The 19718-nt window shown below is 43.2% G+C and overlaps 1 protein-coding gene across 5 annotated transcripts in view; it reads left to right on the top strand.

Moving 5' to 3' along the window:
* Ca-alpha1T (Ca[2+]-channel protein alpha[[1]] subunit T) overlaps positions 1 to 19718 on the top strand; it is an 88399-nt gene that overhangs the window by 43710 nt on the left and 24971 nt on the right. For 4 of the 5 annotated variants that reach the window (NM_001258616.1, NM_001258615.1, NM_001103419.2 and 1 more), the window contains exons 4-10: positions 2555 to 3509; positions 9057 to 9168; positions 10519 to 10750; positions 10813 to 10987; positions 16461 to 16582; positions 16816 to 16970; positions 18118 to 18210. In NM_001258616.1, coding sequence (NP_001245545.1) covers positions 2608 to 3509; positions 9057 to 9168; positions 10519 to 10750; positions 10813 to 10987; positions 16461 to 16582; positions 16816 to 16970; positions 18118 to 18210 — 1791 coding nt within the window. In that variant the 5' untranslated portion in view covers positions 2555 to 2607. Of the gene's footprint in view, positions 1 to 2554; positions 3510 to 9056; positions 9169 to 10518; positions 10751 to 10812; positions 10988 to 13033; positions 13073 to 16460; positions 16583 to 16815; positions 16971 to 18117; positions 18211 to 19718 lie in introns of all 5 variants that reach the window. The other variant, NM_001272338.1, reaches the window with a different exon arrangement.

Raw genomic sequence — 19718 nt, 5'->3', positions numbered from 1 at the left:
CATGCCGTCGGGCGACATCGAGGCGCGCTGCCACTGATTTATTTGCCAACGTGTGTACCACGCTGCGTATGCTTATTATTCGTGCGACTCCTTCCTTGACTTTCCCCTCTCGCTTTTCCTTACTTTTTCTGTGTGTGTGTGTTTTTTTTTTTATTTTTCCCTCCGCTCCAGAGACAGCTATCAATGACAGGGGCTTGATTTTGCATTTAAAAGTGAATTATATATCCGCAGATTCCCCGACAGCCGCAGAATAAAAAGTATGCGGGCCATGGAGCACTGTGCAAATATCTTGCCACATAAGCGACAATTTATTTGCATATTTTCATGGCACCGACAGTCTGAAGAGTGAGTTGTCCTGGTTGTTGTTTACATTAACCCGCCGGCGGAAAAGCGAAAGGGGCCCAACTAGCAGACAACTATGTGTGTATGTGTCTGTGTGGGTAAATAACAAATTGGTTGGTGATAAGTGAAAAAACTTGCAAGACAACAGCAACTCACAGTGGCATAGGCACACAGGTCTTAAATGGATTTTCTTTTCAAAGATATCCATTCTGTAGAAAATTTGGTTTTAAACTTTTTAGCTACGTACCTAACCAAAGTAGATCAAATGCACAATTTACCTTTAGTGGCAAGTTGCCACTGGCAACACTTATTTCATTTGACAAATGGATTAAGCTCCCAGACACCCATTTTTTTTTATTTCATTTTTAATTCGTTTCAATTGAATTGTGTTGCAATTTGTTATGCGATATAATAATTCACAATGGGTGGCAAATCCATTCGGAATGAACTCAATAAGCCCGCTCGTTTTGGCAAACCGTTTATGGCGATATATATCTACAGTTTGAGTCCACTTACAACATAAATTCATGTTGCACACACTGTGTTGACCCATTTCAAATTGTTATCGCGTTAATATCTGACATGTTTGAATGTCACATTGATCCCGTTATTCGGCTAAAGTCTACAAGTGTGCGTGTGTGTGCGTTGGTGTGTGTGTGTTGGGTTTGTTTGTATTTTTGCTCGCCCTTTGACTAATATCAACACCAAAGTTGCCTTTCCCGCGCTGTTTGTGTTTAATTATGTATATCTGTGTAAGGCACACTCATGCACACACACACATAGACAGGCGGGGGTAAATCGCACACAGATACAGCGTGATTGTGTGAGTTAACATGGGTGCCATGTGTTTTTGTGCAAGGCGCTTACAATAGTTGTCCCACTGTTTACATAAGTGTGTGTGTGATTGTGTGCGTTTGCTCCTGTCTTCTTAAGCATGCTCAACATTTTCCAAATAATATGGTAACTTTTGTATTGTCACGTGCGCTTGTGTTTGTGTCTGCGTGTGTGTTTGGCATTGTTTGTCTTGGCGCTGACTTCCGTTTCCGGCTGATAAACAAATGGCGCCAGCCAACGATTAATTATTGTGATTTCTAGTCTCGAGGTCCACCCCACAAAATAACCATAACAATAACGGCAGTATCAACAAAAATACATCCAAAGGACACGTGTCCTGCCAATTCTCAAATAGCCCAATCGTCAAGCCAAAGAATCAACGGATTTGTGTACGGACAAGAAATCAGTATAGATTAAATGTTTTATCATTAGTGCTGAATTACGAAATAAATTTTGAATTTTAAATTTTTAAGCATAATTTTTCTAAGTTTGGAGTTGCCAGTTAATTGTTTGCGTTTTAATAAATTGTTTGATACGAAAGTGCTATTAGTGCTTGCTCAATCGATTCCATAGATCCGCACAAATATCTCAATAGCTTTTCAAAGGAGTCTCGTCCTTTGTGGCATTTCTTTGGCAGCCTATCAATGAGCCAATTTTCACACAATTGCAAGTGTGTGTGTGTGTGGGTGTGTGTGGGAAACCACAACGAAGCACTTTTTGGCACGTTAATGTGTTAGAGGTCCTCACCTCACGCCAAAACACAAACACAAACACAGACACAGACGCACACGAGCCGTAATTAATGATTGAGCGCACAAGGGTCTCCCCCAAAAAAGTATGCTACGTTTCTTGTCTATACGCACAAAATGTGCTTCTCATTATTTTTACGTACTCCACACGCACACACCCACACATAGCCACACACATACATCAAGTTTTCACAAAAAGCAACGCACGTGCGTATAAATTATGTTTTGGCTTCATTATGTGGGTGAGAGGTTGGGTGGCTGGCTCACTTGGTGGGTGGGATGGTGCCCATTGCTGACGCCAAGTATCGCATTAAAAATCAATTCCCGAAACTTTGCACGTACACCAGAAGAAAATTGTTCAAATGGACTCATTAACGCGTAATGTAATAAGTAATGCGCTTAAAATTTGAAAGAAATAGCAGAAACGGGATCTATGAAATGAAATTAAAGAAGTATTAATTTAATCTTACATATATGGTTGTATGGATCTTTTTTTTGGGGTATTATGTAAATTTTTTATGTATGTATCTCGTCACTTTGTTTCGGTGTAAGCTGACGTTGCACTTATAATTTAATATTCGATTTTAATGACTCTACTAATTGCTCACTTTCCCCTTTTTCAATTTTAGCAATCGGCAGGAAGATGGAATGACCAAAATTCGCTTAGTTGGCACCCCAGAAAATGCTGCCACAGCCAGCGGCAGCGGTGGCAACAGCAACAACAACTACCACTCAATCAGCAACATCTGCAACATCGACAGCGGCAACATCGGCGGCGGCAGCAGCAGCTAGGAATGGCCAGCGACGTCGCGTGGCAGCAGCAACAGAAGGCTGCAACAGCAACATCGGCAACAGCAACAGCAAGCTCAGCAGCAACACCACAACCAACACCACCAAGAGAGTAAGTCAAATGCATTCCAACGAAGAGCCGCCCATGACGGTGATCGTCGATGGGGGCGGTGGCAGCAACGTATCCGTTTCCGGTGGCAGCAGCCATCGGCGTGGCAGCCAGCGGTTGCGGAAAACCAGTTCCTCCAGTGCCAATGCCAAGTCGGCGTCGGCGAATCCTACGGAAAGGACGAGCAGCGGGCAGAGGTCATCGCATCGCCAGACATCGAATGCTTCCGATGGTGGTGGCAGCAGCAGGCGTCGCTATCAGGGAAAGGAGCACCACGATCGACGCGATCGTCAGGATCGCCAGGATCGTCAGGATCGCCAGGAGCGTTCGGATCGCCATGAGCGCCGCGATCGTCGCGATGAGCAGCAGGCGGCACGTCGGCGAACAGGACGCCGGCATAGTGGAGCCTCATCGCTGAGCGATGCTGCCGCAGCAACAGCCGCCGGACGATCCCGGTCGAGGGGAGGAGGACGAACTGGTGGAGCGGTCAGCTCATCGACCGGCTCCAGCTGCAATGGCAGCTGCAGCTCCGACGACGGCGACTCCTCGCACACCTCGTCATCCAGCTCGTCCAGTTCGTCCGGCGAACCGAATCTGCCGTATCCGGGATTCCCCGAGATCTCTATCAGGGCGCTGACGCAGTACACCCGGCCGCGCAACTGGTGCCTGATGCTCATCACCAATCCATATCCTTTGCACAAACAAAAACGAAGTGAGAGTGTGTTCGTTTGGTGGATTGATGGGGTGGCTGGGATGCCCTAATTGCCATTGTCCTTCGCTGGCAATTTACCCATGGGTGTGTGTGCTGGAGTGTCCTTGTCACACATTTCACAGGATGTGCGTTGTGAGCCTATTGATTTTTCTCTTCTTTTTTCGCCCTTTTGCTCCTCGCTTTTCTCTTCACTCTACGTTGTATTTTTTTATTTTTTTATTACTTTTTTTAAATGCGCCTAAGGACACTTGATTCGGCGCAGGATGCGATTTTTTACAGGTGTATTCTTTTGTAATCATCAATTGGTTTAGGGCAATCAAGATAGATTAATCGAAATATCCAATTTTCCAATCCAACTTCAAGCTTACAATGCTAAGCTAACTGGTTGCCTCAAATTCAAAAAATATATATCCTATTTTTTATTTACGGGGTATCTCATATTCGATCTACTCGACTATTTCTCTGTCTTTTTTTTTTTTAGCTGCCTGTTGCAAAATTCATGCTACAATGTCAGCAGTTGCAAAAGGTATTGCGTGTGTGTGTCTATGTGTGTGCGAGTTCGCTGGGCATAAATAATAAATATCTGAATGGGCATCGTCATTGAGAGACGGAACCAGTGGATATATGTCCCCCAGTCGCAGTTGCCGGATCCTTTCGCTGCCGACTTGTTTTCATATTTGCCCCATCCTCCGCCCCATTCATTTTCTGGGGGATAATGTGCGCCAATCAGTGGGATGTGGGATATGGCGGAGGCGTAGGCGGAAGGAAGAAGTTGACAACCCTGGCGATTCGATGTTGTTTATCTGCCAGTGCCAGTGGCACTCCTCCTGCTACCACTCCATCTCCAGATCCCCGCTGCTACGTCGAGTGGCATGTGGCACATGTGCATGAAAAATCGCTTTGCATATTTCTTGGCGCGCACTTCACATTTCACTTGGAGCGAAATTAAAATTGACTGACGTGGATATTTATTTATGCCCGTGGTTCTGTGTCTGAGTCTGAGTAAATTATGATAATTGAGTTTCGAACGTCAAGTCGCTTCTCCGGTGACATAGCAGTGAGTGGAGTGGCATTATTTTTAGCCCAAAAGCCGCGATGATGGCTGCGATTTAGCCACTTGATGTGCCTGCCACATCCGCACCACAGCACTCCACGCCACTCCCGTTCCATGGAAAAATCCCTTTCTTTTGTGGCACAAGTATGTAAACGCTCTCTCGATACTTGCCACTTAATTGTTAGCCATAAATTTTGATTTGCCCCATTGTTCGCGCTTTTCAAGCGTCGCCCCGTCCCGCCATTGTATTGTTTTCTATATCTTGCTGACATTTTATGGATTTTATTGTCAAAGTTTACGATACGATAGCGATGGCATTGCCAATGCCTCCCCCAGCGCCAATTATTATGTAGAAAGTGTGGTTGAGTCGAGTCGAGTTGAACTGTAAGCTGGGAGCCAAAGTGATTTTGTGGCTGGGCTGCGGTGCAACTTGGCCCTGGTTGCATTTCAGTTCGGTACGAGAAGCAATCAAACAGCTTTGGCTAAACTAATTTAAGTTCAACTTGATGGCGCTACCCCACTTCCACTTCCACTTCCACTTCCAGTTCCACATCCATATCCACTTCCGTTTCCGCTTCCGCTGGCGACGCTCGTCTCGACCGTGTCTTTGGTGACCCAGACGTGACTTCGGCTGCAGCTGAGGTCAGCGGTGCCATTTGCCAAAAAGTTAAAGCCGCCTCAGCGTCGCCAGCTGGCCTTGCGTATCAATATCGAATGGCATACGCTGTTTTGTCGTTTTTTCGCATCGATGTCCATCGATGGAGCCACTCGGCGAACTGTAATCAAATGTTACCTCTGGAAAATTAATCAGTTCTGGAAAATATTGAAAAATAACTCAAATACAACCTAACACACCGTTTGCCAGCTGCAATGTTGATGCATTGTCATAATATCGAATACCTAAGATATTTTTCTCTGTAAGTTGACATTGGCCTTTTACAGCACGCGGTCGTCTTTGCAACTTTTCCACCCAAATTAGCAATGCAACTTTTAGCACACCCCTCATATGGGATGATGCATTTTGGGGCAGTTTCCAGCAAAGTTGTCTCCTTCATTTTACGGCGCTTTTAGCGTGAAATGTGCACGGCGCGTGCAATATATACATCTGTGTGTGTGTGTGTGTGTGGATCGCAGGAGCGGGTCGCTAAGTGTCGGTTTTAGTGGTCAGGGGGTTGCCAACCAGAGGCGGCAACACCAGCTGGCTGCATCCTTGTGCGGTTGCCATTAGGAGCACACACGGCCATTCGGACACGCAGGCATCATTAGCATGGAATGCGGGGCAGGACTCACTCCTTGGATAATGTGAAGTCGCTGCCACGCCCATAACTAATTATGACAGAGGACCCAGAGCGCGGTATGGATCGCTTCTGGCCGATGCCCATTGGCCTCGCTGGACGCCACGTGAATACGTGCATTGTATTCATTACACAAATGCGCCTCGTCCTGTCAAATGGTCGAATGGACAAGGGGACGAGGAGCCAAAGGAAGCTCGTTGATGGACGGACAACAGGTCGTCGTGCTTCTGTGTGCGAATTGTTAATTTCCGCCGCTGGCTAAAGCCTTTGAAAAACAAGACTCTCAGATAATCACAGAGTTGGAAATGTGATCCTTTCGGCTGATACGAGCAGTGTGGTGACCATGCAATTGTAAATATAGCTTAAGTTATGTCCTTTTCCAGCAGTACATGAAGTACTTACGTTTTCCACTTTATGTTAGAAATCTCTGTTCCGATGAGTAGTCAATTCAATGGCCCTCTGATGTCATAGAAGCAATTAAATTGATCGCTTCCATTGAGTAAAACTTGTTCCTTGTCGAAGCCAATTTATCTCAAGTTTTTCACTTTTACTTTTGGCATTTTCTTTTTTCCTAAATGTTTGTTTTTTTCGTTCCGTTTGCCTCAGTTCGGGCCTTGGTTATTCGTTATTTGCCATTCAGTATTCAGCACTCTCTGTTCTTCAGCACATCGAGACCCTCCCTCCCCACCAATTTGGCATGTTCAGTCATCTTATTCGGCTTTTGCTTTTGGGGGCTCTCGTTTTTGTTTGTGGCTCTTTTAATTTGTTGCGATTTCTGCACGCTTGCATGCGTCCCCATTCCATTCCCCTGCCACCCAATCCAATTCAACGCGGCCAGACCCGACCAGGCCAGTCACGCCCCCCTAATGGCAACGCCCCCTTTCCGCTGGCCGACTTTACGCTCGACTTAATTTGTTTACTGTTGGTTTGGGGGCCATCGCTGTTGCCAAATCAAAAATAATGCGCGCATAGCCGGGGACCCAACCTTGCCACCCACGCACACACACCTGGATAGGTATGAATATCATAAGGTCGATAGAATATCGATGGGTTAGACAGGTATCTTATATCATTGGAACATAAATTGTGAAATTTTTATATTTTAAATTAAGTGCTTTATATGGAATTTTCCTTTTGATTCCACAAAGTTTTAATTCTCAGCGTTAAAATTGACTTTAAAACCAACGAATGAACGTTATATATGGCTATTGAATTTGGCATAAAAAAAGCTTAACTTGATATAATATTTATATATCGTGCTGTATTTTTGGCATCCCTATACGTGGCCCTTTGAAGGCAAGTTGAATGAAATGAATGCACCAGGGTCGATGTTGCTGCTACTGCTGTCGCATATTTGTGCTGCTGCAGTATTTATCTAGGCGGAGAGTGGGCGTGTTCCCCGTCCCGCCCCCTTGGGAGAAACATCCTGCCGCCACGATTTTATTTTTTTTTTTTTCTGGCCTGCCTTTTGTGCCGTATGGGCCTGTTCACATTTGTTTTTATGACACGGCCGCGGTCCCAAACCGAAGCGAACTGAACTGAACTGAATCCAAAAACCGACCCGAACCGATTCTCTGACCCTCGACCAGCATATGCTTCAATATCCTCTCGCCTCCTAATGAATTGCCCGTTTTTGTGGCGACTTTTCGTCCTTACCACCCAGGGATATTTTGTTTGGTTGTGCTTTTCGCTCTTCGCTTTTCCCCCATTTCTTTACGTTTCATTTCGGTTTTGCTGGTTTCTGGCCAGCGAATTGTGCGCCACGTTTTATCTTTAATTGTGCGTTAATAGCGTAAACATTTTTGCCATTTTGCGCGTGTGCTCTCGATCCTTAATTGCTCTGGCGAAAGAATGAGTCCTTGGCGCTCATTTGGCCATGCATTAAGCCGGCTCGAAATTCCCCTTCCCTTCCCGCCCGTTTGCCAACTTGCTTGCCAACTTGGCCTTGCGCGAGTGTTTGTGTTTTCCAGTTTTTTTTTTCTTCCTTTTTTTTTTTAGCCTGAGGCCCGAAAACCAAAGTGCAGCTGCGAGGCTTTTAGGCGACAAGTGGCAGAAAGGACGATGTGATGGTGAATGGGATGGGGGAAAAAATTCAGCCGGTAGAGCAGTCGATTGAATTCCATTTGATGAAAGACCCCAAAAAAAATGTGGATCCCTAAAAGCGCATTACTTGCACTTGCATTTTGCCTAAGTATTACTTTTGCCTGTGAATCGCTATGTTTTCTAGATTTAGAAAAGTCTAAAGAAAACAGCAATTAGGAACGAAATTTTTGTTGCTTAAAGAAGACAACACTGCGTATACGTGCTATATACCTAGGCTTTCAATTTCCTCTTGCCAAAATCTTTAAACTCCGACAAAACTTCGTTTGAGTGATTAAATTTCTTGTTGCCTTACGGCTTTTAAACTCATCCTATTGTGGGTTCATCAAAAATCCAAATTGTTTGCTTATCCTAGTCTTGTTTTCTCTAAAAATGCAAGCATCTTGAACAATTCAAGCCGAGCCACACGGCGTATGAGCAATAAACTGTGGAATTTGCATGTATTAACTGCTTAAGCGATGAGTATTTAAGCAAAGGCCACACTGCGTATGAGTGTTAAACTTTAGGGCCAGAGAAAACATATAAAACCAGTAATTTACAATGTTACGTTCAGCTGAGTTGCCTGCTTGGCCAAACGCATTTAGATCGAGTGTTATGAGCTGACTGCCAACTGTCATCAATTTGCTGCATTTGCTGGCTGGTAATGGGAATGGGATTGGGAATGGGAATGGGGATGGGAATCCAGAGACCAAGAGCCCCAAGCCTCCAGCCCCACAAAACCAAAACCGAGCGCATACCAAACGAGACCGACAAACGACAACCGCAGAAGGCGGGTGGAAAATGTGGGGCGGTGTGGGTTGCGGGTGGCTGGCAGGCAAGTTGACAAGCACTTGAGTGCGCATTAGAGGCAACTGCAAGTTGTTATCCACCACGCCCCCTTCCGTCTACGCCTCCGCTCAAGCCCGCTTCTTTCGCTCGACTTGTTTCGCCTTCAATCAGCGCACAAAAGTAGGCAACGACTATACTAGGAAATTTTCTCTGTTTTTTCCCTTTGACCTCGCCCTTGTTGCCATTCCTTTGGTTTTGCCCTTAACTTAGATATGGACTCGCCCTCCATTTTGGCCACCTTCACATGGTTCGAGCGCGTCTCCATTCTGGTCATCCTGCTCAACTGCATCACTCTCGGCATGTATCAGCCCTGCGTGGACGACGCATGTGTGACGAACCGCTGCAAGATCCTTCAGGTGAGTTCTAGTCAATTTGTTGATATATAAATTAAATGGTTTTCGCATTGGCGGACTCTGATAATAACTAAGTTAAATACATATGACAAGTAATTGGATTTAATAGTGCCAGCAATGTGTGTTGCAGGTGGTGTGTAAATATTTAAGTATGAACAGTGTGGAATGTACAATACCATTGCAGCATCTACTGTCTCTGTGGTATATTTTTAATTGACATAATTATGGATCCATCCCGGGGGCTTAAGGTTAATTTGATAGGAAAAATGATGTGAAAAATGTGGCGAAGGGGACTCGAATGGTTGGGTCTCCTTTCTTCGCTGGATATCCTTGCTCCCCAGGTGGGCCTGTCAGCATCGGTGTCACATTAAATGCCATTTATTTAAGCAATTTTTTGGCTCACTTCCTGGCTGCCACACTGATGACACCCCAACGAGGCACTTCGGCTCATTAGGCGGCACCACCGCAGATTTTCTTCTTTTTTTTCCCCTCTTTTGGGTTGGGTGGAGTGGGTGCTATGGTGGGGCAAGTGGGGCAATTACAGACGGAGCATAGAGAGAATCGCCAAGCTCAACGTGCGAAAATGTTTGTAAATGATATGTAAGTCGGGCGACAGTTTCGGCGGCAGCCAAGTGTAAAGTAACAGGACAGCCGGGGACAGGGGCCAAGACCTGCCGAAAAGCAGGGGACCAACACCAGTCACGACAGGATACTGGCAAGGACATGGATGAGTTTCTTGCGAAGATGGCGATGGCGATGGAGGTGGTGGCAGGAAGGACGAGACAAGACAAGAGAAGGCATCGCCAAATTGGCACACAGCACAAAGTCAAAATGACAACGACAGCCGCAGTCGCAGCAGTCAGTGACATAAGTGGGCGTTACTGCCGCCCACTCTGCCACCCTTATCCCAACTAAACATGTATATACATACTTACATATATATACATATTTCCCGACCATCCCCCAAAGAACCCAAATTACTTGACACAAGACGGTGCACAAGAAAAAGATGACGACGATGATGGCAATGATGATGATGATGATGCCGCCAAGGCAAACTCATTTCGATGTACATGTGTGTGACGCCTGACGCGTGTCCTTGCCACCCCCGTCCCTCATCCACCATTCCGCCGTCGCCCATGAGCAGGGCTTGCTAATTTTAATTTGATCAACTGTCGTTAGTTCGTTAGGTTTAGGTCATTAATCGAATGGGATTTGCGGTGCGAAAAAGTCGGCAGAGCTCTAAAAAGCGGGTCAAATTAAAGGGCGAACTGGAAAAAGAAAATTCTTAGCTAGATAGGATATATACATATATTAAATTATAAACACCAAATGCAACTCCCTCCCATTTAGATCTTCGACGACATCATCTTCGCCTTCTTTGCCCTGGAAATGACCATCAAGATGGTGGCCATGGGCATCTGTGGCAAGAACACCTATCTGGCAGACTCGTGGAATCGGCTGGACTTCTTCATCGTTCTGGCAGGTCTGCTGGAGTACGTGATGCATGTGGAGAATCTCAATCTGACTGCCATACGAACGATTCGAGTGCTGCGTCCGCTGCGGGCCATCAATCGAATACCCAGTAAGTGTGCAGATGGTAACTGATATAGTGAGTTCAAGTATGTGACACCTAATCCTCAACAGGCATGCGAATCCTGGTGATGCTCCTGCTGGACACGCTGCCCATGCTGGGCAATGTCCTGTTGCTCTGCTTTTTCGTGTTCTTCATCTTCGGAATTATTGGAGTCCAGCTGTGGGAGGGAATTCTGCGACAGCGATGTAGTCTGATGCGAACTGAAGGCATGGTCTATCCACTCACGTAAGTACAAAGTTGAAGCGAATACCAAGCGCTCGATTCGAGAATGAAAAAGAAAACCAGGTCGTATGGGACATATAGGCCTCTGTCTGCCGGCGCCTCCGGGTCTCATACATAATCGTACATATCTAGGCATATAACATACATATTGTACATATCGATATATTATATATATATATATTTATATATATATAAACCCGTATCGTGTATTCCGATTCGAACTTTCTTTTGTTGCCTTGAGTGCTTTGGTTTTTGGTTTTGTACTTTTTACTCCGCGTCATCTAAACCTAAATCGAGTCCAGACTTTGAGACGAGTCTTTCACAACTGCCTGGCTGCTGCTTTCCCAATCCTCCCGCTGTTTGGCTTTTTTGGTTCCATGGCTTAGCTTTTGGTTTTTGGTTTAGCCTTAGCCTTAGCCACAGGACACAGGTTACAGGATACAAGCACATATCACTCACACAAACAACGCCATAAACGCTTTAAACAAAAACAGTTGAGATACCGCCGTAGCTGCATTTGAATCCGATGAATTTGCATAGGAAATCCAAAAGGCCTGATGAAGTCCGTTCTGCCCACTTGGGCCTAATTCCCTTCTTTGGTCCATCGGCCAAATCCTTGTGCCAGTTGTGGCACCAAAAAAAAAAAAACAGTCGTCTTGTGGTTCTGACAGCAGGAAGAAGCTGGAAAAAAGACCGCACAGTGGTGCAAATCCTATCAGATATCAATGTAATGAAACAAAAGTGAAAGATAGAAGATGGATGTTTTTATCCATCTAGAAGTTATGTTTCAATTATTAATTTAAGGCAAGTTTTATCCGTTCATCTATACATGTCTTGAAATTTCGAAATTCGAATCCTTTTTGAGTGGCTGACAGTCACAGTGCTCTCTTGTCGGCAACGGACAAAAGATTTTAAACTTGGCCAAAACAATCATTTATCATTGGCATTGTGTTTGCGTCTGTGTTTGTGCCACGGCGGCTTTATAACGTCACACGCAGAACTGAAAGGACACGCGTGCTCTCTCACCCTTACACAGACAGACACATACACGTACAAAACAGAAGGACTCACCCATACATAGACAGCGTGGGCCTTTAAAGTAGGCAACGGAATTTTTGGGTCGCTGCGCGGATTGTCCAAGAAGATTCACTTTTTTCGGTGGCTTGTTTTCCCCGGTTTCCTTGTTTATTGTTTGTTGTTCGCCTTTGCATGCCGAGCTGTACAAATTGTTTGTTTATACATACGATTATATGTTGTTCACAAAATAAATTTATTTTTTGCGGCTGACTTTTGCTTTGCATAATTATCGTGCAACTGGCAATTTGCAGTCGAGCGTATTTTAACATTTTTGATTTGGTTTGGCAAGTCTGGGAAATTGAATTCAATAGTAAGGCAGACATGTTTTTCAAATATATAAAACAGTTTCTTGCCCAATTCAATTTTGATGATGGTACTTTTATTTGGCAGTTCCCTTTTTTGGTTTGAATTCATCATTTTGATTTGGTTTTTGGGCTTTTCGTTATGAACAAACTTCATTCGCACGGGCAGGAATTGTACCATACAATCAATATTTCTGTGATATTGTGAGCCTCCGAAGTCATGCTGTATATACACCCACATCCAACCCATACAACACACACAACAGACACAACACACACCCACATCCACACCCTCACACGCACACTCACAACAACAGACAAGCCTGTGAGAATGGCAAACAGAGTATAGATATATATATGCATATATGTTCTTTTCCAGTTTTTCGTTTCTTCGATTTGTTGCTAAGTTGTGACAAAAAAACCAAAAAAAAAAAAAAAATTAAATAAAAAATGAAACCAAAACAGAACAAGAGAACAAAAATATATCCTAATTGGCAGCCAAGCATATCAAAAATCCAAAATCTGACCTCCACTTATCTTTTTATGTTTTCGAGTTTTACGTTTTCTCCCTAGAAGCAAACCCAACAAAAATAAATATCAAATACCAACAAAAGCAGATAATATGAAACAAAAACAAAAATCATACCGGGAACAAATTTTTTGTTTACAGGGTTCCTGAAGTGTACAGAGTTCGAGTCCGTGTTAACTCGTAAGATAAAATGATTTATTCCCCTCTTAACTTAACCCACACACCGACACACTCCCACACGAACACACACAGTTACACACACTATTAAACCAAAGGAAGACCCAAAAATGGACACAATAAACAGATTCTAATAGCCGTCTACTAGCTAGTCTACAACTAGATTCTGTCTATAAATACTGATATCAATGTAACTCTTCACCACTGACTTTAAATACCCCTAGCCTTCCTCTAACTATGTCTGCCTACACCAGCACTAGCCTGCTAAGTGCTTAGACCTTTGACCTTTATCCCAAAACACCCTTTGTCCCCTGATCAGTGGGTACTACTACTCTACCAAAAGCTCGATATCTAAATGTCTTTTTCCCCTAATTTTGTGAAGCGCCATGGCCACTGCCATCACTGCATCGTATGCATAAAAGTATTCTACCATATTGGAAAATCAGGCATAAATGACCATTTTTAGAATTATCAACTATTCTTTCTCAATTTTTGAGTATTAAATGCGTGTAGAGAATAGGATAATTCAGTGGCCACGGCGTTTTAATTGGATAGACAAAGGACTAAATACTTCACTGTCCAAGTGCTGTCTACACACACACACACACACACACACTACTCTATTTACCCCTCACGCTCCCACACACGTTCGATAGTCGACACACCTTATTAGTAGATGTGCATATCTATATACTCGTATTAGTTTAATATTTGACCATACGATAATACGAAATACGACTTTCTTTAACTCTAACGTTTAACCAGCTAACTCTCTATCTGTATCTTTCTCTTTGTATACGTAATATTTGAAGATTAATGATTATACATATATACATATATATACGAAATACCAAGCTATACTAAATATCAACTAAATTAAACTAAACTAGACAACCACTAAGCATCCTGCTGTTGCCTCCGCCCAAAATGAAAACACTATATGTATTCACTATTTTGCCCATCCTACACAACTGTACCAAAAGCAAAAGCCCCTAGTTAACCCGTCTGAGGTCACATTTTATTTGCCACCTAGTCTAACCCCCTCTTCCAGTTGCCATAAATATTTTTAGCCTAGACTTGATGTACGTTTCTTTTTGTGTTTAGAGTTGTTGATGTGGCACCACTTGAACCTGATCTCAACTGCTAACTAAACCACACACACTCACCTCTTTATGAATATAGATATATATACATATATGTATATATATATATATATATATATATATAATCGGGGTCAAGCGCCCCCACAGCGATCCCCCTTTCAACCGTTTTGTTTATGTTGCATTTGCCAAATTTTGGGTTTCATTTTGCAATTTTCTGCTTTTGTTTTTATCATTGTTTGAGGTTCTACACATGACATATTTTGGAAACCCCCGAAAAAAAAGCAAAGAATGCACACAAACAGTCGAAACAATAAGCATACCAATTAGCAACAACATACATGTTTCTCCTTTCATTTCGTGAAATTCCATAGCTAAATGGTTATATGATCCAATTACATTTATATTTTAACCAGATTTATAGAGACCTTATCCATCAATGCACCTTTAAGGCAATATTGTCATAAAGATAAATCTAAAAAAGAGTTACAAAAATTCCCAATCAAACTGATCTTATTGGTATAAGAAAGTTTATAACTTTATTTTTAGCAAATAGCTAAATGCTAAATGCTTATGATGGGTATTTTGAAGTCGACATTTTAATCGCGCACAGTACTGTATTTTTTTAAGTTTTTTGTTCACCAAGTTAAACAACATTTTGGGGTCCACAACACACACACTGAAAATACAGTAAAGTGGAGCACAGTGCAGTACAATATTTAGTAGAGTAGAGCGAAACACACACACACACACACACAAACGTACAGCAGCACACAGGCACACTTGCGCCGCACTCTCTCACACACATACACACACACACACTGTCACGCTGCTGTGTGCGCCTATGTATGTGTATCTCTTGTAAGCTGAACTCTTTTTACAGGAAAAATCATCAGTTTCTATTGCAAAGGTATTTAAAGCTGCCCCTGCTTCTTCATTCGTCCCTCTCGTTTTCGCTCTCTCCTATTCAACACACACACACACACACGCTCGCGCAAATCAAGTACAACAATTACACATATATACACACAAACGCATATACAAGAGCTCCATAAAGTTTTGCATACGTTGAAGCGTGTGAATTGTTGCGAACTGTGCAAAGAAATGGTAGAAAAAAAAAATAAACAGAAAAAAGCGAGCGGGAATATTTCAAAATTCACTTGCGATGCCACTCGCCCCTCGTCCCCCTCGACTGTCATTGCCGTGCTTGCACGTGCATATTAAACACATTTTATTGTCACACGCACACGACGACACCCTGGAACACAGACAAGCGTACACAGGCACACACACTTTAACGGTTGACACTTGGTTGAGGCAGACATTTTTTGAAGTCGTGAGTTTCCGGCGCGTCGGCCATTTTGTGGCAACATTGCGCGTTTAATTTAAATTGCTTTGGCGTTTTCATTTCCTTTTTTTACGAGTGTGTAGTCCTCTTCCTTTTTGCAACCTCTCCTCTCCCCTTTCCAGCTGTCTTACTTTGCTCTCCACCTCCTCATTCCTTTTGTGCTTCTTGCGTTTTAGTTGGCGCTTTGTGGCTCGCTTATATCTCACTTTATCACTTGCGGTACAGTTGTGTCTTCCTGTACTTATGCTCAGTGTCAGCAGCTTTTGCTACGACTCACTCTTTCCCGCTTACTCGCTCTGTGGCCATATCCAGATCTCTCTGTGTGTGGAAGCCTATCAGTAGCTTCTTTCTTATTCCACTCGCTCTCGCTACTCGCCCTAGATAATCGCTATTGCTTCTTGCTCTTGTTACTCGCTATCGCTCACCCTCTATCTGTCTCTCTCTCTTGCATTGGTCAACCGTGTCTCACTCTGTTCAGTTCGTTTTAGCTTTTTTATTTTGCCTCACGTATATTGAAATTGGCATTGTCTATCTCACTCTAATTAGTTGAATGCTTTGGCGGATCAAACGCGAAGCTCAGCACAAATCAAAATTGACTTATTGATATCATTTACTTGCTTTATTTTCGACATCTGTCTACGTAATTCTCGATGTATATGTTTACGATACGCATTGAACATACAGATTACTTATATGGAACTACGATTACGGATTACGATTATTAATTGTTCTCTTTGTGCTCTCTCTTTATCTTTCTCTCACTCTCACTTCTTCCTTATCTCTCTATATGTCTCGATCTCTATATATATCTCAATCTCTCTCTCTGTGGTGTGAACTTCTGTTTCGTACACTTTGTTTCTTTGTGTGCTGGATGTTCTTCCGATCTAAACTGACAATCGCATCCCATGACTCTCCTAATTCTCTGTACACATCGCACCCCTAGCCTGTCGCAGTACTACGAGTTCTCCAAAGATCAGGACTATATCTGCTCCACGCCAAACGATTCGGGAATGCATCTATGCGGAAATTTCCCGCCCTATCGCATTGGTTCGCTGGTCTGTAATGGTAAGTCTGCCCCAATCCACACACCCATCCCTATTACCAGTCAACGTCAATTACATTAACTTTAAAGCTAAATGAAGTGCAAATTGCGCTGTAATCAAATTTGATGGCATTTTTAATTGCCCTCTCGCTGTCGCTTAATGACAGCGAGAGCCACCGAAGCAATCACAATTACAAACAATACACTTTCCGCCCCATCGTCTCATTTAAACATCTCTTCATCCCGCAATCCGCAGAGGAGGCCAAGCTGTTCGACTTCAATGAGCCGACGAACACGTCCTGCGTCAATTGGAACCAGTACTATACCACCTGCAAGCAGAGCGGCGAGAATCCCTTTCAGGGCACGATATCCTTCGACAACATCGGCATGGCCTGGGTGGCCATATTCCTGGTGAGTTAAATCCCCGTCCTTTCACTGCGAAATAATTCAATATGTTATTAGGGATCTAACCACGTTTAGAAATACTACTTCCTTTTTTGTCGTGTATCCAATTAGTGTTAAACTTTGTTCAACAAATAGCAACAGGCGAGGAGCAGCGATAGAAACAACAAAATGTTGTATGCTAATTTGGCGTCAACTTCTGCCACGAGTAAAACTACCAGCACTACCAGCTTTCGCTAAACTAACAAAACAAACGCCAGCAATTTACATTCCCATCGGTGGGAAAATCGGGGTGATAGTGATATCCCAAGTGATAGTGATAGGGATGCTGATGCCGAAACTGATGGCAAAACTGATGAATGGTTACCCCAACTTGCTCCACTCGAAATTCACTCGTCCTCCGGGTCGGGCCTTAATTGATATGCCAATTACACAGCGCACACCGCAAGCCAATCTATTGATATGCAGGTCAAATGATGTAATTAAGCCCAAATCAAGTGCACATTAGGCCATGAAACCAATACCGGGTTATACGCGGCGGTTTTCGCGGGATTGGCGTATTGTGCTGTATTTAATGCCCTCAGGGAGTTAAGTCTGAATGGAATTTGGACGCATTTGTAAAGGCTCTTGATACAAATGGTTTTATTGATAATATAATTCGCATAAGCGGATAATTCTACTCAAGGCAAATCGAGTTTAATCGATAGTTTAATTATGAATTATTAAAAATATCCTAGAAAAAGCGCACAACCTTCAACAGCAAGGTCAATGCGCGGTCGCCAGTGGCAACGTATGTAGCGTACTATTTATCATAAATAATATTGTCTTTTAGCTAAATCTCTGTAACTTTATGATGCGTTTAAGAACAGGTAGTCAATGGATAATTTGTACGTGTTTCATCGCTTAAAGCCGCACATTACGCATACGTGACGTGGCCCCGGCCAAAACGCCATCCTAATTGCTCTGCCCACAAAACTCTTTTCCCTTTCCGTTTCATTTTGGCCAACAATGGCGGGGCGTGAACAATAAAACACCAGCCATTTGCCCCGACTTTTGTGCCTCATTTCTTCTTTTCATTTTCGTTGCATACTCGTACATTTATATATCTGCAGAGAGCGCACGCTAATTACGGTGAAATATTTTGTTGGATTTGCAGGTCATCTCGCTGGAGGGCTGGACGGACATAATGTATTACGTGCAGGATGCGCACAGCTTTTGGGATTGGATATACTTTGTGCTGCTGATTGTGGTGAGTGTTGTTCTCTTATTTTGGCGGGGGGGGGGGGGGGATTTCAGAGGGCTCAGTGGGTTAGCGGGTCAGGGGTCAGATGCCATGGGTTCTGGCGGCCACCCGCTTTGATCACGAATTGAATATTTAATTTGTAGAAGGCTTATGGGGTCTCCAACTAATTGAACTGAAGTTGCGCTGCGACCATGGTTTTTGGGGCTTAGGACGACGGCGATGGTAGGCCGAAAGTATGGCAAAGCAATTTGGCAATGCAAATAAGTAAATTACTTTTAAACTATGACCACACACGCACAGCAGTTTCTGTGCTCAGGTGGCCGACCAAACGGTGCGGAAAGTTTGTCTACGAAAAATGCTATCATGAAATTCATGAAGCTGACATCGTGTTGCAAGGCAGACACCAGACAGCAGGCACCCCGAGCCTCGAATCCCTTCCCGCCGACATTTTCCATTTCCATTTGCCACTTTCACATTTTGCCACCCGGCGACTGTCCACTTTTGCCAGTGCCATCTTCGAGTGGACTCCAGTCTGTTGTGCTGTCATTTGCATGGCAGGATTTGTGCTCAGGTGTCCTTGGACTAATTAAAAGCCTTTATGGCTCACAGACACTCACACAAGTGGACACAGTCACACATACAGATACAGATACAAATGCGGACGGACACACATGAGGAAATTTCATTATTTATGTTTGAAGTTTGCTTAACCTTTCTCTCTCTTGCTCACTCTACCTCGTTCTGTCTCTGTCTTTGTCGCTGTTCATTTCGTGTGCAAAATGATTTTGCTCTTGTTGGCAACAACTTTTGGTATGCAAATAGTTTTCAGTTTCCTCTAGAACTCACTCCAAGCTCAGCTCCCCCCATTTGCTATTGGGCGTTCGCCATGGAAGGAAATTGCTTATTTATGTTTTATGCATTTTCTGCCAAGCTCACGAGTTCCAAATTAGAAGCGCTTTCTTTGTTTTTGAAATATGTTTTCAATTTAAACTTTGCCAACGTTTCGATTTTCAGTTCTTGAAGGAAGAACTACTTACTAGTTGTTAAAATTGCGTTTCGGAAGACTCTTAGCTTTAACTTGGCCATTAATAATCTTATAAAGTGCTTTCATACATCTATTAAAAAATAATGCATTTAAGTAACGAGTTTGAGTATTGATTTTTTTTTTTTAATATCTTAATTTCGGCGTGTGGTGAACATTGTACGAGATTTTTTGTATAAAACTTGGTCAAAATAAATCCGTATTTTTGGTATACAATTTTTGAGTAAAAAATAATGTAGTTTTTAGAGCCAAAATTTAAACGTAGTTGGAAGAGATATTCCAATTATAAGTTTTAAAGTCATCTCAAGAAGACCAACTGGACATTACCTATTCAAGTTGAAAATTGGTATTTAAAACTTCAACTGTCGGGCCTTCCTGACAGGTAAAAGTTACCTTTATTCCTGATGATAACTTAAAGCTAAAGTTTAAAACTTCGTTTGCTCTACTCAACTCTAGGTAAGTTTTACAAAAT

This window comes from Drosophila melanogaster, chromosome X, assembly GCF_000001215.4.
Source record: "Drosophila melanogaster chromosome X".
Lineage (NCBI taxonomy): Eukaryota > Metazoa > Arthropoda > Insecta > Diptera > Drosophilidae > Drosophila > Drosophila melanogaster.
This window is presented reverse-complemented; position numbering and strand designations above follow the sequence as displayed.